This window comes from Schistosoma haematobium, chromosome 2 (genome assembly GCF_000699445.3).
Source record: "Schistosoma haematobium chromosome 2, whole genome shotgun sequence".
NCBI classification, from domain to species: domain Eukaryota; kingdom Metazoa; phylum Platyhelminthes; class Trematoda; order Strigeidida; family Schistosomatidae; genus Schistosoma; species Schistosoma haematobium.
Window position 1 is genome coordinate 33,611,443 of NC_067197.1, and position 23,711 is coordinate 33,635,153.

Genomic DNA, 23,711 nt, shown 5'->3' on the forward strand with positions numbered 1-23,711 from the left:
TAGATGGATCTCATGTGTTAATAACACATATCAATGCAGACTTATCTGTTTTAGTGGCCCGTGGATCTGACTCCTATTTAGATTGTATGGATGTTTGCTATCGCCGATTCTCGTATATCATCGTCGACTTTAATCACGTTAGTCAATAACGGAATCAAATAAGTCAAATAACGAGAATGGCCTTTGAATACATATACTTTGTATATAAGGTGAATGGAATAGCAGGAAGAGAAGCGATGCAGAGTGGAGATGGCGGGTAAGCCAACTCATTTTTAGTCAGGCGTTAATCAATATTTATAGGCAGACAAAATAAGCTACAGACATGTGATGAGACATGGGATAAGAAGTGTACACACATATACGCTCATATAAAAACAATGAAGACTGGTAAGCGAATAACTAACAAGGTCAACATATGACTCAAGTAGAATGAATAGATTGGTCTGTCCGAAAACTAGAATAAGGTATATGGGCTTAAAATAATAACTGACACTACACTGTGTATCCTAATATAAAAAGCAAAAGGAATGTATATCATATTTTTTATGCAAGTCAAATTCACATGATGGGATGCCTCAAATTATGTGCCAGTGTGTATCCCTAAATACTCACATAAAATAATCGAAGCGTGAGATATCAGATAATGCAAATTTGAAAAGTCAAATTGGTCATAACATTGCGACGTTAGGACCCCATATTATTTCGTGGTGGATGATAGTTTTGGAAAATCTATTATTCAAATTCTAGATATTAGTGGTTTCACTACACAACCGACATGGTGAGTGAATACAATTCCAGGGCTCAGGGGAGTCCGCTCCAACTGCAGTTGTTAATTCTAATACTAGTAACTACATTCTAGATCATACAGAGTCGACATCTAATACACAATAGGAGAGACGCGTGGTAGTCCTAAGGAGAAGTGGCATAATTAGTTGCAGGGATTTGATTCTCATTTAAGTTGAGGCGGATGTGGTGTTTGTGTGAACTAATGATCCCCTTGTACTTGATGACTGTTTGATTTCGAATTCTAGATACAATACGTTCATTCGTGCTCATATAGTTGTTCTTGGTTAAATTGCGTTATATCTGGGATTTTCAGTTTGTACAATAATTCAAATACTTGTAATTATCACACACTTCCACACTAGACGACAAATCCTGAGTTGTTGAGCAACTTATCGAATTTAGTCATGGTAAATGACACCATGAAGTGACAATTCAGGCTAGGTAATGGCCGCAAGATGTGACCTCACGTAAACTAGGATGTCACGCCGTTGCTATCAAACTCCAGTATGTCCGAACCATCCACATGGGTTACCTACCTTGATGATCAGCAACTTTTTTCAGTAATACAGCAATCAGGCTTCCTATGATTTTGAAAATGAAACCGATGACCGAGAACGCAGTGTTAACCACAGATTGCTAACGGAAATTATCACATTGTTATGCCTATGTCATTTCCAAGGGTGAGGAGTGTAATACTGAGATTCTCAACAGCTATCTAACGTTGATACTATTAACAGCCAAGATATTTCAGACGTACTCAACTACCCTGACTTAGCAGCCATTATTCCATCGTGGTTGATAGTGATTGTTACACTGAAAGTAGAAGAATGATGACTTCAGAAATATAGTGAGTAATGAATACATTTACTGTACAGTTAAATATTGTGTGTTGTTTCTCAGCATATCATAGTAATACAGTGTAATCTGTAGCTTCGTAATTCTACGTTGAGTTCTTGGTTGAATCTTGTCGAAGTTCTAGACTTATTGTAATTAGTTCAGTTTCGTTATTTTATTTCAAATTCACTAGCATCTCTACAAACTTTACTCATACCCATTAGCAGTAAACATCCCTTGTTGTTTGGGCGCCGTATTTTAATGTTATGGAAATTTATTCTATCATATATGGCGTTTTCGGTCATGTAGTCTTTCAAATGAAAAGTATTCTAGTTTGCGTTGTCACTGTAAAATTGTCAAATATATGTTTCAACAACTTTATCCATCTTCGCCAGTCTCGAGCTACTGAAACCGATTCACCATCTAGAAATTTCGTTGCATTACGATTACGAATAGGAAAATGCCCTCTACACAGGTGGGGTCGAGCTAATAATCTTAAAAGGTGCACGAAAATGGGTTGTTGGACGGGAGTCTCATGACTCTCAGATCATCGAAGAACCTGCAGGATTATGGTATATTTCGGTATTAGTACTACGTTGATAATAGACCTAATCCTAACATTGTAGATTTGTCATAATGTAATTGATTAATCTATAAGATCTAACGTGAAAGTCACATCACTGCCTACACCAACTCATCGCATCGTAACAAACAATACATGATGAAGAACACATTTAGGCTAGAGATAGAGCAATATGTTTATTATGGATAAAGGATTATGTTACCACAATCAAGAGTGACCACGCCTGCAATGCCGAGCCACGCAGTCTGACCAATTCGAATTAACTGAATTGATTCCTCCCGCCTTCTCCGTCGTTGGGTTTTTCTCTGCGTTAAATGTTGAATATATATTTTCCAGTTTTCCCATGTTCAGCTTTGAGGATTGTGTGGTTAGGGATCAATGCCTCTACAAACTCTTCAAAATAAAGAAAGATAGCAGCGAACGTTATCCAGTGAAACACATACATTAACAACTGTAATGAAAATGATTCACATCAGTTTCTTAATAGACTGCAGTCCTCTAAATTCAATTTCCGTAAAAGTCAATGACAATGGTTCACCCCCACCCGGTTAGATTAAAATCCTGGGCAGAACACTGACAGTTTGACTTCCGTTCATCTTTTAGTATTTCCTCTTTTTGAGCAATCTGAATTGGAGATTGATACTATTGTTTCGGCTCACAAGTAGACCAACAAATCTACATCTAGTTCTTGGAAAGTTCAGTATAATCTTAAAGGAAGGCTTCAAGGACCTATCAGAGTAATGTATCAGTTTACCAGCCAGGGTCTGAGGACTGGATGCAGTCTCATGTAACCGGTCTTGATCTATTCTAAAATAGAGGCCACAAATATACAATTACTTGCCGGAAAATTTCGTGACTTGTCCTTGAAAAAAACGGCTGTCTTCTTATAGACTTTTGATGTGGACTTGCTGAAAATGTGGAGAGGCGAGGAATATTAGCGCTAGACGCAGGGTGGCCTAATAGTGGGCTGAACAGCTTTGACAAAGAGAACGAAATTAAAAAAACAAGCTTCCTGACATTCTTAGAATTCAAGTTAAGGACTTTCGAACCGAAAGCTACATTCACAATGCATCAGCATCATTCCACTCTTCCTAATATGTTTTACTATCACCTATGAAAATAAAAGCGATATTTTCAATGATATTCATCGTCTTTTACGAATTTCTATTCTTCCGTTTCACATTAGTCAATCGTGGAATTTAAATGGCACTTTTTATATCTTTCCCAGTATGTCATGAGGTGAGACGTTTGATGCTGAAGTTTTATTTACATGAAAAAGGCTTGGGGCGCTGTACTTTTACTGTGACATAAAACTAAAGGTCTGTTTCCAAAATGTTAGAAGCTATATTACGCATTGTTAGAACAGATGCCAGGGGGCGATATTATATATTCCAAATCTGATTTTTATCGCGAATGTTTTGTTTCGAAAACTTATGGACAGTAATGTGGCACAAAATAAAATTATGCAGGAGTAAATATCAGTTTAAGTGATTGACTTTAGGCCTACCAGCTATTATGTAAAGTTTCAAACAGAATGGTTATAATTCGGGTAGGCTTGGAATTTCAGGCAATTATTTACAACTGCTGATTGTCTGGTCTGTAAATAGAAGCTGACTAGGGATGAAGGAGCCGCTGGATCTTTATTCAGAGCAAAATATCATGTGATGTGCTGAAGAACAGACATTAATATGGGATAGGTTCAATCATGAGTTTAGACACTAAATATGTGAGTGATGATATGAATTTTTTAGTACATTGATAGAACTATCAAAGGTGTCACATACATTCAGCGCTTAACAATGCCGTCGCTAACAGCACCCTTAAAATCTAGAGTCCCGAACATAAACCAGAAGTCGAGAATGAAAGGGTTTGAAGATATATTTTTTAAAAACAGTTAAGTTATCCGTTAGTCTGTGATTTCAAGTGACTAGATGTTGTGAAATGAAGAAAGAAATCAGGTGGAGAATGTCAAGTTGTTTTTTGAAACAGAATTAGAGTGCCTTAGTAGAGTATGAAGACCATACATTAAATTTATCATTTGCGCATCTTCCATCAATTGTCTCTTACAAACTTCATCTTTCTGTCATCCCTGTTGATGTTTCGATTTTTTTCCGTTTTCTCCTCTCTCCTCTTCAGTTCGATGTCCTCAATTTTCTGATCAGCGTTACGTACTGCTTTTATCTGTCAACATAATTAATATACACTACGGTGGCACGGGACAGTTATCAATGCCTATCAATGGTGATCCAGTATAGATGCTTGACCAAGCGCTTTTGGCTGGGGTTTGTCTGGCAAAAAATGAGGTCAGCACCAATTTTGAAGACTTATTTGACGTGTCCGTAAGATGACACCCTGAAAGATAAACTAGGATGAAGACAGTATACCTGAGCGTAGATAAATGTAGTGAGACATGAGGCTTCTGTATTGATGGGGGAGTGGATGGGCCTGGAGTTGTGTTGTGCAGAGATATGACCACTATGCCTGAACGAAGGCCTCAATCCGACAGTGTCCTTGGAAACCATCAGTGCCAGAATTAGAGTCGAATGACTTTTCGGCTCTCTTCGGGAGAATTACTAATTGTCACAGGTTTTTATGGTGAAAAGGTGAGATAAATTTGCGGAAAACCGACTATTACTCATATTTTCTTAGTCAAGTAAATCATATATCTGATGAATATCGGATTATTTAGTTATTTTCTGTACACGTCCAGGATAACTAGGATAAGACCCTTAGGTTTATTATCGACATTGGATTGGGTCAAACCTCATGAACAGGACCAAAGTCCTCATTTTTTACTCAGAGCTGGTGTTATTTAAACCCGTGGATTTTGTGTGGACAACAATCGTATGTTATAAAGAAATAGTGACAAAGTTTGAGGAACTAAGACGATTGTTATCCCGAGATCACGGATTTATTAAACTCGTCATCATGGTGTAAATGACATACAAAGTGCCTACGAACATAGAACAAACTCCTATTATTTATTAGTTATATCATAACATAAAGGACACCCAATCATTTCAATATCTGACGTTTGGACTATTAGTTCACAGTGTTACTTTTTCCACTGAATAATCAACTTTTGTGGCATACAGCCGAAGAAATGGTTTTAGTGGGATCAAGACCTACTTTTATCAAAGAAAGTGAACGAGCTGGAAATATTCCGAAGGAAAGCTGCACTAGGTTTTTGAACCTTCAGCTAACAGACTCAAAATTTGAATATAAAAAAATAGTTGTGAATAATGGGACTAATTTCCTGATCTTATTATGAAGATAAGATAGTTACATTATTTTACTAAACACATGGTGGTTTGGTTGGTTGTCTGATCAACACGGTACTTTTCCGAGGGGTATTCAATTTTCTGGGATGATTCAGTTGGAGGTCTGCATACCGGTAGAGGTGGAAGGCAAATATGGAGAGTTCTACCCCGTACGTTCTCTATCTGTTGTTAATCTTGTTCCAGGGTGTCATCAATGGGTTGAAATCCTTAGAAGAACTTAATGTGACACTATTAGATTCTTCCCACTCGAAAGCCCTTGTGGAATTCACTCTCCCTCCTTCCTCGTTGCGTCTCCCTCCAAAGGATCCAGGAACAGTTCTAGAACCAGTCCAAGGACTAGAGGTTGATGTGTTAATCAGCTCATCTCCTGGCGAGCCACCTGTAGACCATGAGTTATCAAGTGATCCGATTGCTTCTAAACTTTCTGCCTGGTGGCCTGCTGTTGTAAGGAAAATTGGTGGGAGTTTTGTTATTGTGGAGTTAATGGCTGACTTCTCTTCTGAGAATGCTGGTTCAAACGAAGTAACTGTCCTTCCCAACAAACGCATTAGTGTCCCTCACCCTTCATCACTTGAAAAAACAGATATTGTTGAAAAGCACCAATTGAGACCACGGATTCATCATCCCAATCTTAGTGTCTCGTCCTTTCACATCCATGCTATAGATATACCGGACGAGTTAGCTCCATAGTAAGTTACGTTTCTGCTACTTGCTTTGTCTCTGTATAGCTATGGTTAATACTCCCGGTTTTTCTCAGTTGCAGAGAGCCTGCCAATTACCATCATTTTGCGCGACGATGTGGTTTGCCTGTCCTGATCACTTTGGCGCCCGACACATTTAAATCCGTGTCCCCAGTTATTAAGGGGGACAGTGAGACGTACAACCTAAAGTCCCGTTTGCTTGTAATTTCTACAGATATCTCCACAATCAACAGGGCATCTGTCATCGACAACACGTTCGTTGACATGCTGCGACAAAAAGTCTCCATTTTGCAACAAACTGAAGAACTATCCAAAAAGTTGGTGGCGTCGCGCCTTAATCAGGTACGTTCATTACTTTCTTATGGTGTCTTAGCAATCACCATTCGTTGAAGAATTCCTCATACCTCTGGATTTAATCCATTATGCAATTGGCGCTCAAGGGTCAAATATTAGACGCGCTAGTGCTATTGAAGGTGTACTTTCTGTCAAGTTAGATCGCCAGACTGGTAATATCAGGATTTCTGGGAAGGTATGTACTTTCATTTTGTGTTTCGAATTTGATAGATTCGTTTAATGCGGTAAAATTAGCACATACCAATAGCCTTAACTTGAAGGTTCAGTTGGGTACAAGTGTAGGGCTGCTAACATTAGTTAAATCTATTGGTAATAGCAGCCCAGTTTGTCGACTAGTTATACACTTTCAGTTGTATAAAAGCCTGGTCATATCACAAACCGGACATTTGATCTCATTTTGCAGTTTATTTTTATCCACTCCCAGCTTTTGAAGCAAACAGTAAATGTTGATTCCTAGGCCTAGTAAGTTCATTCATGCTTTACATTTAACCTATCCTGATAAAAGGTAACAATTTCATGAGCTCTCAAGTACTTACGTACTCATCAGTGTGCTTTATATAATGGATTTCTGGAATCGTGCCCGAACTGGTAGTTAGCCACAAAACTTGTTTTGATTAGTTCCCGTTATTTGTAATAATGAGGTTTAACTAACGAAATCATTGAGTCTTAATCTAGGTCACAAATAGATTTCTGCCGGAAAAAGTTGTAAACGAATATTGGAATTTAGGGAAAATCTAGTCAGAAATTGCCAGAGCCGTGACACTTAGTGTCGTGCCAGTTGTGAAAAAAGTAATACAAACGTGAATCGGCTCAAGTCGCTTCACTACGTCAACATAATGAAAGGAAACTAACAGTGTCAACCCAGTATAAGGTCGTATACCATACTGTGACTGCTTGGACCGAAGCGAATGGGTCATTGCTCATTAATAAGTCTAAAATTCTAATCCATAAGATTAACTTATTTATTTGAACACATAAATATTGATATAAAGGGGCACCGAATATAAATGCGCCACGTAATTCATCTGATTTGTGTGTGGACTGTGATACTGCCCGGGTGCCCAAACCGAAACAGGTGTTTTTCTTAGGGGATCACACACGGAGCCTTCGATTTAATGTTCTGACCCACAAGGCAGTGGAGCGACGTCAGGAGATGCAGTCCCATGGTAGCCGGTGACCAACAATTGGTTCACACACCATTTGTTTCTTCAGGATCATGGAGCCCATGTGCACCATTGGTTTGGAGTTGAGGTTTTCTAACTCCCCTAGGTGGACCCTCCATATCCACCAACCCGTTTAAAGCACCGGACATTCGCTTTTCGTCCTCTCAAGCTCATAAACAACGCCCCCGCCACGAAAAGGCAGAGGGTAGGATTTCCCTGGCAGTGATTGTATACTCGTGGTCATGTGAGGGTAATTCGAGAGTGATAGCGGACTCCCCCGCCCTCGGGCATAACAAAACCTAAGATTAACTAATTAAAAAAAAAATTAACTGTCACTCGATAAAAACGCAATGTAGGACCTTTTGTGTTCATGATATGCATCACTAAAAAGACAATAGAACCATCTTTTATACTAGCTGTGCTATATATATATATATATATATATATATATATATATATATATATATATATATATACAATATTAGTGATGCATATCATGAACACGGAAGGCCTTACATGCCTGTATTTTCATCGAGCTACAGTAAAATTTAATCTTATGGATCAGAATTTTAGACGTGATTTGTTACTAGTGAGTGATGATCCATTTGCTTCCGTTCAAACAGTCATAAATTTCACTCAGTATAGTATACGATGTTATACTGGGTTACTAAAACGCACTGCTTATCGAGTTTGAGCTTGATTTTCTTAGTAATTCAGTTAGGATTGTCGATTCCACTTGTTTCCGTCTTTTTCATTGAGTAGGTTGGGAAGTTTAGACAGAAGTCAAACTTAATTCCCTGTTTTATTCTGTTTTTAATTAAGAAAGTTAAATGCGAGCTTTTATATTTTAAATAGCGTTTACCATCAGTTTAGGGAAACCATTTGAAAGACAGGGTTAAAAAGTCCTGTCGGTCTGGAAATTCCGGATTATAGAATTATGGAATCCTAATTTGATAACTCAAATTAGATGAATAGAACACAAAGATGGACTAGTTAGTATTTTTTTACTGGTTTTTACTTCAATCTGATGTTCACTTACACTGAAGAATAGAAATATAGCTCAAGAGAAAAGCACTATTTTGATAACTGTAGTGGTTGAATATTTAGTTGGTAGAGATAATCATCCCTGTATTTGGCTATCTCTAACCACCTAGTGACATAAACCATATCTGAGATGGTGGAGAAGATTTGTAGCTCAGGTGGATGATTTTGGTGGAGTTTTGTTCTCTGAGCTGGATGGTTTGGTCGTGGAGCTTTCATCGTTCTTCCATCATCAGCACATGATGATGTCGTTCAGAAGAACGATGAAAGCTCCACGACCAAACCATCCAGCTCAGAGAACAAAACTCCCAAAATAAACCATATCTTTTGTCTCAGCAACAAACAATTGTCTAGTTAGAAGTTGATGTGACAGCTTAAAGGTTTGCCACTGGACCATTAAGCTAGGTATGTTTAATCAAAGTAATTAACATCAACTTAATGGTTTATGTTGCTAATGTCTAAACGGAGTTTAATTGAGGAGCTAAGTAACCGGATTCTTAAAGACAGCTATTTTGATGACTGCACAGAAGATTGTTGATGCATAGGGTAATGACCCAGTGCTAATGTACTAGAAATTACCATCAAACTACAGACAAAACCCTTTCCACCTACTTTGATTTCGCTAACTAGATAATATCATTAACACCAAAACGTTTGGCTCAAAGCCAAGTAAGTCTACATGTGCTTATCGGATCACATTATTAACATTACTGAGTATATTATTTAAGGACTAATATAGCCTCTCTCTCTCTCTCTCTATATATATATATATATATATAGTAATTATTAAATGTAACTATTTTTATTACAAGCTAGTTTTTAATTAGTGTACAGTTTGTTTTTTTGGACATATAAGTTGGATTTTAATGATTTATTCATATCAAGCGTTAGTTGTCCTCCCATTTAGTATCTTCATGGTTTTGTTAAACAAACAAAATCGTAATAAAATACGGTACCTATTCATTCCAGACTCAAGATGCTGTTAAAAACGCGAAGAAGTTATTGGACTTCTCTCAAGACATCTTTCAGATACCTAAATCATATGTAGGTCCTATCTTGGGATCAGGTCGTCGACACGTTCAACATATCGTGGATCGAGTGGGACTTGTTGGAATCAAGATTTCTAAATCACCTGAAGACGATCGTGAGCACGTTTCATTCCAGTTAACGGGAACTCAGCAAGCCATACGTGATACACAGTTATTTTTGGAGTTTCAAGTCGCAAGCTTACAGGAGTTAGATCGGCTTCGTGGTGTTGAGAATCCGCCGTCTATATTAAAACCCAAGGATGCGACCATCCCACTTAAAGATATTTCGAGGTAATTGTGATTTTCACCAAATGTAAAATTTCAATAGGTTCTCGTTAAATTTTGAATAAAATACTGAGCTTTTCATCTAGTGTGTATGTCTACCTATTTCAATCTTTGTGGTCTTCGACTCAACATAGTCTATGGAAACCGTATAATCCTGACTGTTAATATTCAAGGGTTTTGGTTGTTGCACTACCTGTTTCGAACCAGCATTTTTCAGTTTACTTTGATATTAAACATGGTATTCTACTGGTGCCGTTGTCGGTATTTTTAGTAATTTTTTTTATTTGTTTACTATTATTTCTACTTACTGAACATTGACTTATTACAAGTATCCAATCACAAACTTTTTCTTGAGCTACTGAATAGGGTGACAGAAAAGGCTGCGTTTCTCTCTTAAAACTATAATGAACAGCGGGGTTGCCCTTAAATACCCTGGTATGGTCAAGAGTGAGGAGAGTTCGCTGTCGCTCTCTAAGTTCTCTCATATGGCCACGCTGATATAGCCATTGCCAAGGAAGTCCTACTTGCTGCCTTCTGATCATTGGTGTTTATGAAATTGAAAGGACGAAAAGCAAATGTCCGGCTCTTAAACCGGGTTGGTGGGCATAGAGGATCTATCTAGGGGAGTTGGAAAACTCTGATCCCAAACTAATGGTGTTCATGCGCTCCATAATCCTGATGGAACAAATGACGTATGAACCTATTCTTGGCCACCGATTGTTATGGGACCTCATCTCTTGACGTCGCTACACTACCTCATGGATTATTGTCGGTCATCCATTTACAAACAACTTGATGATCTGATACAAACGTTCACTAGCCTAACTTGTCACACAATGATAGAATGATAGGACACTGCCATATTAAGACCGACTGTCACCGCCGGTGCTCACACGATAAGTTTTCGATCTTTTACAGTCGGTCTCTTGGAATTTTATCTTAGATTGTTGATGATCTGTTTAGTCACAGACAAAATATCGTTATTGGATATGACTTCCAAATTAGCATTCTTTCTAATTATAGATGAAAATAAAGACGGTAGATACTTTGGATTAGGTGTACTATATTAGGCAATCCTAAGATCAGAAATATTACGCTAGGATTTTACTAATCTTCAAGTCAAAAAAACATTTGATGTCTAGTAATAAACTTTTTCAATGTAGGCAAACAGTAGGGAACAAATTTGAATTTAGGATAAATATGCATGGGATCGGATTTTTATAGATCATGTAAACATAGAAGTCAGTGAGTAAGAAATAATAATCCTTACATAAATGCCAAATAAAAACTAGATGCTCATGAACTTCGAAGTGAAAGACACTCCATATCACCGTGTTCTTGATGGAAGCACCATATTACATAAAGTTGACTAATATTACTATATTTCAGGCCGTTATCAGAAAGAAAACCCACTCATCTAATCTACTATCAAATAACTAATAAACTTGTTCAGTTTTCTTTGCCTAGAAAAAGTGAATGAAATTTTTTTGGAGTGTCCTACATAGGATGCAGTCGTGTTAATCCCTGTTTAGCGATGTTTTTATCCCATTTCGAATAAAGAAAACGTACTTTCTTTGTGATTGTAATTGTAGCAATGATGAGTCTTCAAATCCTCTCACACATTCTGAAAATGGTCATCGTATATCAAACGGTGACAATCAAAGTTCAAAATGCAGTGAATCTAACTATGCTGTACATTCAAATAGTTGCTCAAATAAGGAGGATCCGGAGAAACAAGAAACTACTTATAACAACATTACAAATTCACGTCCACATCCTGGTGGACGTCAGCCCAAGCCGAGACCTCAAGTCAATCAAATAAGACCAGGTATGTTTAAAAGACTGTCATAAGAATAGTTTTATTGGATTATTGATCGATAATCTGCTAAACTTTTCTTCACTTGGGTTGTTCGATGAACTTATATAAAGTGTTTTCTAGTGTTGTCACATTATGTTCATTTTAAAAAATATTACATCTGGTTTTAGTTACAGACTACGCTTACTGCAGCCACGCTTTCCACTAATAAACGGAATGAACAGTGACCTAACATATTTAACGTCATAAACCAATCACCTTTGTCTATACGATGTTATTTTAATTGTCTCTATGGATAAGTTCTTCAATGTAAAGAAATGTAACAGTATACTATCATTAAATCAACTAGTGAGAATTTTTACCAGAATGTAAGCTTTTTCATCATTAAAGAAATATGGAATGACTCAGCCACATTATAACATTGCCAACGCATTAACTATGACAAGCTGTATCTCGAACAGTTAGTTATCTTAAAAGGATCGACACAGAAACGATCTTTACAGTTACTACCAGCAATCGCATACCCATAACTAGTTTTGCTTTACAACCATGATCAGAAACAGATTAGAATCAAAATCCACGGAATTAAGAGGAAGAAAAGCGAATGTCCGGTGCTTTAAACGGGTTGGTGGATATGGAGGGTCCACCTAGGGGAGTTAGAAAACCTCAACTCCAAACCAATGGTGCACATGGGCTCCATGATCCTGAAGAAACAAATGGTGTGTGAACCAATTGTTGGTCACCGGCTACCATGGGACTGCATCTCCTGACGTCGCTCCACTGCCTTGTGGGTCAGAACATTAAATCGAAGGCTCCGTGTGTGATCCCCTAAGAAAACCACCTGTTTCGGTTTGGGCACCCGGGCAGTATCACAGTCCACACACAAATCAGATGAATTACGTGGCGCATTTATATTCGGTGCCCCTTTATATCAATATTTATGTGTTCAAATAAATAAGTATTAATAATAATATTGTGATTGACATGCCCACGGAATCATTGTTAATTACTTAAGTCTATGCTTTTAGATACCAAGGAAGTTAAGGGTGACATCTCTGTGTTGTAATTTGTTAGAAATCAAACGAAAAGCTTATCTCGTGGAGGTTTTGTTATATCTTGGAAAGAGTAGTTCAGTGTTTTGGTTAGTTTTGTTAGAAGTATGATGGTTGCCTGCGTACCACATAGTTCATGCGGTACCAAAAACCTATCACTTGTTTACATTCCATTGATATATTAAGTAGACGGTAATAACAGTCTATGAAATCATAAACTAGTTTTGAATCCCATGATGTTCTTTCCGAGGTCATTAAAACAACTACAGTATGAATTATAAGCGGAGATGAATGACGATAATACCAATACAAAAATGAATAACAACATGAATTGCTTAGTTTTTCGGTACCGTCGTGTTATAATTTTCGTCTCGTTAATTTCCTGTTGTGCTGATTTAAGATGTAGCAGTGTGAACGGACGTACAGTTACATGAATTACATAAGATGGATTCATCGATATGACAACTGTTTCCTTGTCTATACGAATGGGGCGTTATTTTGTCTTAGACGAATATTATCTACACTACATCCCCTCCCAGTGTCTGTTCTACGGGAATTCAACACAACTCAGATCAAGAACACGTGATTAGCCCGACTAGAATGTAAATATATTTCCACACCAAAAAAACCGACAAGAAGCCGACACAATCTAACAAAAATCCGAGTAATAATAAGGTTAAGGGAAAATACAACTCATCTAGTACCTGTCAGACTACTAGTCTCACTAAGCAAACAGCTTATCATTGTCAATCTCGCCCACACATTAACAACAATTTCGGAAAACCACGCTTCTGGTGGTTAAAGAAACAATTAGTAGGGTAAATATCTTAGATCAGCGTCTCTCATCATTGCATTTCACTGTCTTTCTGAGCTCTCGAAAAACGCCCTGGTTCAAACTAACACAGTTCAAGTCTATATTATTTAAAGTAGGACAATTTTATTGATATTACGAACCTATTTAAGTTAGGCAGTCAGTGTAAACATGAGAGCACTGGATGGCCGTTTTGTTCTAGTACGGGACCCCTCAGCAGTGCACACAGACGACTCCGCGACTGGTAATCAAACCCTGGACAGTCTCACGCTCAAACACTTAATCTCTAGACCACTGAGCCGGGAGCCAATAGTGTGCAAATTTAACTTCAAGGCTAAAATGATTGATTAATAATCGGATTGTGGTTTATTATTTTTTTCACATTCATAACAATCAATATTTCGCTTTCAACTTTAGATTCTCGTCAAATTCCTCGCATTCAACGAGGCGGTGGTGAAAGTATTCGCAATAGTGGAAGTAATCATACTGGTGTTTCTAAGTCTTCGGCCAACCATGTTAACTCCAAAAACCCTAATCAGCAAAGGAATCAACCGAATCATCGTTCGGATTCCATGGGACCTAGAGGACAAAATATGTGTGCCCCAATTGTTAGCTGAATAAATTTTCCAGTTGGAGTTCAATGAACATTTTCAGTAGACCACTCAGTTTTAAGTGCTTACCCTTACCTCCGCTTTGACTATCCAAATATCCCATTTTATTGTACCTTTATTCAGTTCGGCTGTCATTTCCTCTATACACACTCACACTGTGTAAATCAGATTGGATAACTGGAAACTTGTTTAAGGGTGATTTTTAAATAATCTTTCTTATTTTTAGTGCATATTACTAAATATTCTTTGCTTTTTTCTTCCTGGTGATATTCACGTATTGTTTCAACCAGTTGTAATCTTGAACCATGTTCTGTATATTGTTTCTGTTAGTTTCTGGATTCACCAACTAATAAAAACAAAGTATTATCATACTTGGTAATTATCCATTTTTAGTAAACATCTTTACTTTCACCCGTATCTGAACTTATGGCATTACCTCAACCTAATACCTCAGATTTATGTACAAATCATGAACTATATGAAGGGTTATCCTACTATACTTGATTTGTATTATAGTTTTTATTTAGTGCGTTTATTATTCATTTCATGTTGACTTGTTTATCGTAAAAAGTAGACCACAATAAGAGTTAATATAGTGTGAGTTGTCAATATTCTGTCGCTTAGGATTTATCACCATATAATTTGAATTTGAATCACTTTACTGTAGTACACGGCACTCAGTACAATGTTTTATAGCAATCAGTTTTAAAGCAAATGGTTCGTTTAATAAATGCACTGAATCTATTCAGTCTAGCTTGATATTCTGATTATCGATAGTCTTATCGTTATTACCATTATGTCATTCATGTATTTTAAGGGGAATTTCGTTAAATCCGTTAATTAGGTATTTGTCGTTGTTGGTGAACATCATTTAAAAAGAAACGGCTGCTAAAATACTCATTAACTAGTAGTTTATTAGAGATTTATTAATGTGACTGGTGCAGTTTTTACGATCCTAACTTCCATAATTAAGTCCCAACTTAGGTTCAGAAACATCAAATCAGAGGAAATGAGACATTTGTTTCGTCAACCAGATTTTGTTAGGTTACAAACATGGACATATGTACCACTTTGACCGTGAAAGTGGAACTTGATTTCATTCATTGGAGGGTTTTGTATGATTATTTCACTGGGATTGCTAATATGTACTGCTACAGGCACCATTAATGCACTCATTTTTGTAAACTTGTTTCAGACAACTATTAGTTGTGTCGTCCATTGGTATTTACTTTACTGTCGGTATGCTTCTATTGGCAAAATGCTGTTTGACTTGTTCTGTAATCTGCCACTTTTAATGATTTCGCATAGTAATTAACGCGGTATGAGGTTCTGAGCAAAGGAAATCAGGATTTTCTGTGTGTAAACTAATATGCGGTTTTGTGTCATATCTGAAAGGTCGGTTTCTGCTTTAAACTCTGTGTTTGAGAATCTGGTACAACGTGACTCCAGTTTATATGTAATGTGTCGATCGAATGTCCAATGTTGTCGCAGCATAATTTCGTTTCCAGGTCGTATTATCATATTGTAGTAACATTCTTTGGCCAAAGGAAAAGCCTTTGTTTGACCGTTATATTAGTAATTCTATGCAGTCTTGTTAGAATAAATAACTGTAGAATGCAATTTATCTGGTGAAAATTCCCATTTAGACGACGAATAGAGCGAAAAATTTTCCATTCGTTTTTCATCATGTATATTAATATCATGCTAGTAGCGATTTAACACAATGATTATATAACAGTGTTTATAAAATGACATTAAGTAATTAAGTAGTTGAGAGAAATGGTTATGGTAATCAAAGTAATTATTCGAAAAATTCGACTAAGGTTGCGACATTACTTAGTACGTGAGGAAAGCTCAGTATTGTAGTAATATTAAGAATCAAGAAACTGCTATTGAAAGTATCTCCTATGGAGTGGTATTAAAATGTTGGGTGACTGACTGTTTCTTTAAGCGACCCATTGTACAAATCTGGAAGTCCATCATCTCATGGTGGAACACCATCCATCTTGGTTTAACAAAGGACAGGTGGGAGTGACTAAGAGTTCAACTCTCACATGGTAAACAAAAAAGGTCGTGTTGATTTGAATAAAGCTTTAAAAGTTTCCAACATATCCCATCAAATTTACCACCTTGTTTGCAAGTTTGTCTTGTACATATTACTGAATCTATCGGAATCCATATTCACAAACCTAGCTTTTGCATTCAAAAGAAATTTGTACAACCATTATCGCTATCTTGGTCGTCCGTATAAGAGCGAGCTTTAGTGAAATTTTAATTAAACCAATTTTCTAATTTATTTCACTTTTGTATTTCTGCATATTTTCAACGTATGATGAATTCACTGTAGATACTTTCATTGTTTATTATTTTCTCGATCTTGACTTCCAGTGTTCCCTCATATATTTAATTCTCTTGCATAGTAATATTTTTAGATTTTGATAAAAGAATTGTCAGTAAAGAAATCTTATGAATAAATAAATGAATATACGATATTTACATTGTACTTTAATAAGTTGTCATATTCTCGTAAAAGCGCCTGCTACTTGGCATTAAGTTTAGTAACACTAATCTGTCTAACCTTATAGAGCGTAGGTTTCTAATCAGCGATCTCCAAACTGTCATGCGATCCCTTTTTCAGTTTCTCCAGTCGCTACTCTTTCTGATTTCTTCCTCCAGTTCCCTGCTCAATGTGTCCCCTCGTCGTCCTCTTTTACCTTCAGCATTACCGTAATGTGCTTCCCATCCACCTGTAATATCTTTCTTTGGATCAAATAAGTGTAGTTTCTTACAAATATATCACTTACTAGTCTACCTAAATACAACTCATACGTAATGTGACTTATTAACTCATACTATGACTTACAATAACTTTACACTTTCTAAATATAATCGAATAGTTGTAAATGCCGGTGACCTACATCTAATTTTTGTATATGGACACATTTGCTTCACAAAACACTGACAGTGTGGTATCTAACTAATTTGTTAAATCATATCAGGAAATTTCATCTAAATTATAAACTCCACGTCATGTCATACATTGAATTAACTGTATCCAAGGTGTCCACTGTATTCCTTTCTCCCCTGAGATGTAGAGGTCTATATAATTCAGTTAGTCACCAGAAGAAAGAGAAAGGGCGAGAATAAGCAACGCTGTCTGACACCGGTCTTCACTTGGAATGCATCTGAGGTGCCCTTCATGGAGGACATCACAATACAGCTCAACGTATGTATTCCGTAGAATTTTGACGCTATTAGTTGCACCATAGTGCCGAAGGAGGATCAGTAGGGTCGTTCTACCCACATTTGTTGGTTGCTTTCTCATTGTCAAAGAAGCTGATGTATAATGAAGAGTTCCATTCAATTGATTGCTGAACAATAGTCCGAATTGCTGCAGTTACCTCTCTACCCGGCTTTAGTACTTCAGCTGGTGATGCTGCTTCCCTAATTTTGATTTATCTGATGGCCATGCTGATTTCGCCAATCCTCGGTGGAGCGACATCTATAGGAGGGTCTATGTATGCTCCTTCGACGTCTGGTGGGTTCATTGAGGCCGGTTCATTCAAGAGTTCTTCAAATTGCTCCACCTACTCCTTCCACAGTTCTTGAATTTCAGTGTTTGACCTGCCTTCTTTTTTCAAATAATCACTCTGGTTTACTATGTTTCTCTGCTAATTTCTTCGCTGTATCATGCTTTTGTTTCATATTTTCTCCTCTTGTAGCTTCTTCCGCTGTCATTGCTAGGTCTTCGGTGTATTTCTGCTTGTCAGCTCTAATGCCCCTCCTCATTTTCTAATTTCCTTTTGTGTATTCGGCCTGTGCCTTGACTGCTGTTGATTACTGTTTCCTTGTTCTTCCCTTCATTAATCTTGGTCAATAGAAATCCTCCCTTTATGCTGGTGCTTGTTGTGACCAAGGCTCTCCTGACATGTTGAAGTTATTGCTTCTTTTGTACATTTCCAGTTCTCGTTCATATTGGTTTTCTCTTCTTGGAGTAGATCGTATAATGCTTGGAACCTGTTGCTGAGAGCTATATTGAATTTCTTGAATTAGTCAGTATCTCGAAGGAATACTGTATTAAACTTTCGTAACGTTAATTCTATTGTTATCCAGTGCTTCCTTAGCTTTAGTTTCACCTTGGTCTCCACCAAGTGGTGATCTGAAGCTAAAACACCTCCTCTCTTCGTTCTTACGTCTTCCATGGACCTTTCGAATTTTTCATTGATGCAAATGTGATCGATTTGGTTGTCTGTAGTGTGGTTTTATGTATACGTTTTTTGAAGGTATACAAATTTACGATCTTTCTTCATCCTCGTTCTTTTCTTCGAGTCCATGTCGTCCCATGATGTCGTTATACCCAGTGTCGTCATGATTCTAATTTACTTGTTTTGATTAACTGATAAATTTACTCAATTATTTTCATTAGTCTATACGATTAGTATTACCTTACTCTAAATAACAAATGACATGTTATTCTTATTTACTTTTGTTATATTTTATAAAAGTTCACTTGAAAAGGAATATTTCAACATAATTATTTAATGAAAACAATGTAACAGTCTTTTTGTTTTATAAATAATTCTTTGAATTCCATATTGTTAATTATCAAGAATATACATATATATTAGATCAAAACATTAATCTAAAAATGAAATAGATAAGTAACAATACTCTACTGAAAAGATGCTTGTAGTGTGGTGTCGAGTCGCGGTTGACTATGATCACCACTACAGGAAGACTACGTGCCAGTTAACCGATAAGATCCCCCGTAAGCCAAATATCAGTAGGCAGTTGATGGCTGTAGTCGAGATGTATTCGTTGGCGATCTCGTGGTATCGAAAGAATACTGAGATCGTGCCAAAGGAGTACAAGTGTGGTTACTAAGCGTAACCCGACCGTTGTTGCTACCTTGACGTGGTGGTCGGGCTTGCCTATCGTGATGAAGCAACCGAGCTATACTGGCTGGAACAACCGTTCCTCAAGGTCCTACCATGCCAGGCAGGTCGATTGGTGAACGGTAAGACTAAAAGCAGCAACTCAAGGTCTGAGGGCGAAGTCGTACTGCTGACTGTAGAGAGGTGTGACAGCAGTAAGGTGTTTCCCTCGGACAACCAGCATGACAGCGATGCTGCCTTCCCACAAGGAGGGGTGGGGTTAGAAAAGGTCGACCCTAAAAATGTCACACCTCACCTTACCTCACGGATTTCCGTCTCCGGCGGTAAGGCTCTTTGAAGAACGGAGCTAACACGTCAAAAACTTCCCACGAAAAGGCCGTGCGCGACCGGCCTCAAGCAGTTGTCCATTGGGCACTGCGGTCACGCTCTCAGGTCACTGAGACCGCCTCTAATCCAATTTCCTTTTCAGGTACCTCCAGAAGAACCCTTCCACGGTGTGGGCAACCGGGAAGTGATAACCGCCCTCATACCTCTAACAGCACCCAAGACCACTGTATTCATAATCAACCTTCCTCTTCAATTTCTATTATTCCTCCTACATCGACTTTCAACCCTAAACTTCCTCCTTCGGCTTCCTCCTCAAGTGTCACCATAGCCAACGATTCTAGTGCTCAAAACACTGTCCCAGGTCTACTGAAACCTCGCTCCAAACTACACATTGAAGCGTTCAACGTACGAACCCTATGTCAAATCAGTCAGCAGGCTTCCTTGGCTAAAACCCTAGAATCTCGTACGATTGATGTATGCTGTGTCTCCGAAACACGCATACAGGATTCCAGTGTGGTCATTCACTTGACCTCACCTCGGCAAAACGGAGAGCCAACGTAACACACCCTCCGTGTATCCGGTGACCCGGTGGCCAGTTCTCGTGGACTGGTAGGTGTAGGCATAGCACTAAGCATGAGGGCCAAACAAGCACTGCTAGAGTGGATCCCCGTCAACAGTAGTCTATGTGCTGTTCGGCTAAACGGCTCCGTAAAAACTCGGAAGGATAGGGACACACGTCGTTGCCTTTTCGTCGTTTCTGCCTACGCTCCCACTGACTGCAGCTCAGATGATGTGAAAGATGAATTTTACAGAAAGCTGTTCGGACTTCTTCAGAAAGCTAAACGCTCAGACATAGTACTCGTAGGGGGTGACTTTAATGCTCAGATAGGTAGCTTAAACCAAACAGAAAGGCATTTAGGTGGATATTTTAGCATTCCGGCACAGCGAACAGATAATGGTGACCGTCTGCTGCAACTGTGCTCAGACAATCGCATATTTTTAGCAAACACAAATTTTAAACATAAGGAAAGACATCGTCTAACGTGGCGACCGCCTGCACCAAACCAACGATGGACTCAAATAGACCATATTGCCATCAGTCATCGTTGGAGAGGGTCGGTACAAGATTGTCGCTCATTCTGGAGTACCTCCTTGGACTCCGACCACGCCCTAATACGGGCACGCATCTGCTTGCGCCTCACTGGACGCAAAAAAGCCACAGTAAAAAGACCCATTAGAACCGAACTGAGTAGCGAGGAAACCAAAAGTAGGTTCCAGGAACAACTGAGGTCACGATTAGGTAGTTCTGAAGACGAGGCTGACCCAGATGTTGCTTGGAAAGACGTACAAGCAGCTGTGGAAGCAGCAGTGACATCTATTAGCGACTTAAACCATAGAGTTTCAAAGAACCAATGGATTTCTTCAAAGTCTATCACACTGATGGATTCTCGCAAACTCGTCCCATCAGGTTCCGAACATGATGAAGAGCGACAACAAATCAGATCTAGGTTAAGAAAAAGTCTAAGAAACGACCGTGAGCAGTGGTGGTCAACGAAAGCAAAAGAGATGGAAAAGGCGGCGACTATAGGGAACACAAGACAGCTTTACAGACTAATAAAAGAAACTGGAATTAATAAGTCAAGTGTAAGTGAGATTATATCGGAAAAAGACGATACACACATCTGCTCCCAGTCCAGGCGTTTAGAACGATGGGCGGAACATTTCAGAGAACAGTTCAGCTGGCCTTCAGCTACTCTACAACTACCCTCCATTCCCAGACAGTGTGAATGGAACATTGAAGTAGGTCCCCCAACTCTTGCTGAAGTTCAAAAGGCTATAGTTAATCTGAAGCGAGGAAGGGCAGCTGGTCCAGATGGAATGGCTCCAGAGGTCTTTAAGGATGGTGGTCCGATTTTAGCGATTAGGTTGACTAATATTTTAACTAAAATCTGGGAGTTAGACGTTATTCCATCTAACTGGTCACAATCACTTATCGTCCCAATATATAAGAAAGGGTCAAAATCATCCTGTGACAACCACAGAGGGATTAATTTAACTAATATAATATCTAAAATACTAGCCTCGATAATTATCAGACGCCTAACTAAGACTCGTGAACTGCAAACACGAGAGAACCAAGCTGGCTTTAGACCTGGTCGTGGCTGCATCGACCACATATTCACCATTCGTCAGATTCTAGAACACAGGCATACTTATCGGCGTCCGACAATGGTGGTCTTTCTCGACTTAAAAGCAGCATTTGACTCTGTTGACCACGAGATTCTGTGGCAGTGTCTGTCATTGAAAGGCGTACCCCAGAAGTACATAAACCTTGTAAAGGCTCTTTACTCGAACACTACTAGTCGAGTCAGAGCTTATGGCGAACTGTCATCTACTTTTGCAACTTCAAGTGGTGTCCGTCAAGGCTGTCCACTTTCCCCATTTTTGTTTAACTTCATCATAGACCTATTGATGGAAATAACATTCTCGTCTACTGAATTCTCGGGTATTGATCTCCTACCAGGAGGTTCACTTATCGACTTAGAATACGCAGATGACATAGTCCTGTTTGGTGAAGACGCTGACAAAATGCAGAGTCTTTTGGTAGCACTGAGCAACAATGCCAGAATGTTTGGAATGCACTTCTCTCCCTCTAAATACAAGTTGTTGCTTCAGGACTGACCTGAGTCAACACCTGAACTAAGGATGTGGAGTGAGGTAGTCGAACGCGTTGACAACTTCACTTATCTTGGAAGTCTGATCAGCCCTAATGGGTTGGTATCGGACGAAATCTCAGCGCGGATTCGAAAAGCTCGTTTGGCTTTTGCCAACTTACGTCACCTGTGGCGAAGGCGAGATATCCGTCTATCAATAAAAGGACGAGTATACTGCGCGGCAGTCCGTTCTGTTTTAATTTACGGCAGCGAAACATGGCCATTAAGAGTAGAAGACACTCGTAAGCTATTAGTATTTGACCACAGACGCCTTAGAAATATTGCTGGCGTCTGCTGGGATCACCGGGTAAGTAATAGTGAGGTTAGACGCAGGGTATTAGGGAATGATGGTAAATCTGTTGATGAGGTTATGAATCTTCATCGACTGAGATGGTTGGGCCACGTGTTACGTATGCCTGAACACCGATTACCACGACGTGCAATGCTATCCGGTATTGGAAATGGTTGGAAGAAAGTTAGGGGCGGCCAAACCAAAACGTGGCATCAGTGCTTGAAGTCACTAACTTTTAGTCTGAGCCATGTTGGTAGATGCAGACTACTTGGTTGGGGTCCGCGTTACTTTCGTAACCGATGGTTGGAGACTCTTGGTGAAATGGCTCAGAATCGATCCCAATCGCGTCGGTGTATACACTCCCTGTCTTCCCTTAAACTAAGAGATTAAAATCGCTTCATATCTTTCTTTCTACGAACCAATTCTTTCTTCTTGTAGTATATCTCTATATGCAATCTTTCTCTTATATATTACTACCTTTGACCTAACCACTGCTATGAATCCGGTGTTCATCTTGTTGTGCTGATGCGGTATGGCAACCTGGACCGATGCACATATGTGCCTGGTCCTACGTTGTAGCTGACTGACTGACTGACTGACTAAGCGTAACCGAATTCGTGCAAGTTCACAATCAAAGGAAGGAAGAATGTCTTTAGTACAATCAAACAAACAAGTATAGTAAAACAATCACCGGTATAATTGGTTATAATAATAATTGTTTCCATTAAACCAATTGCGTTCTCTTGATAAAAGTAGGTCACTACATGCTCAAACTTTCAATCAGACATTGGCAATCCACGAACTCAAGCCTGAACTTTGCATACAGAAATGATTAGCCCAACCTCTCATCCTTCCTTGACCCTAATTCCCTATATTGGTATGTTTCGAGTTTTTTTCCTTTCTTCACTTTTATTTGATTATTATTGATTTTTTAAAATTATTGTTTCGCAATTTTAAACTCTAATTAGTTATTATTATTATTTTATACAAGTTTTTTTAACAGTTGAGATCATGAGTTAATTGAAGTTAGACTACCATGGAAAACCTTGAAGTACTGGACGGCCGCTTCGTCCTAGTATGGGACTCCTCAGCAGTCCACATCCACGATCTCGCCTCGTAAGATTCGAATCCAGGAGT

At 38.5% G+C, this 23,711-nt stretch overlaps 1 protein-coding gene across 1 annotated transcript; it reads left to right on the forward strand.

Annotated features, from left to right (window-relative positions):
* Positions 1–5,570: 5,570 nt before the first annotated feature.
* On the forward strand, positions 5,571–16,693 carry FMR1_3 (Synaptic functional regulator fmr1; the record flags this gene model as incomplete). Its single annotated transcript, XM_012941472.3, has 7 exons — positions 5,571–5,633; positions 5,668–6,173; positions 6,242–6,527; positions 6,559–6,714; positions 9,713–10,062; positions 11,649–11,884; positions 14,153–16,693. The coding sequence occupies 7 exons, from the start codon at positions 5,571–5,573 to the stop codon at positions 14,350–14,352; spliced, it is 1,797 nt and encodes a 598-aa protein (XP_012796926.2). The 3' UTR covers positions 14,353–16,693.
* Positions 16,694–23,711: the final 7,018 nt, after the last annotated feature.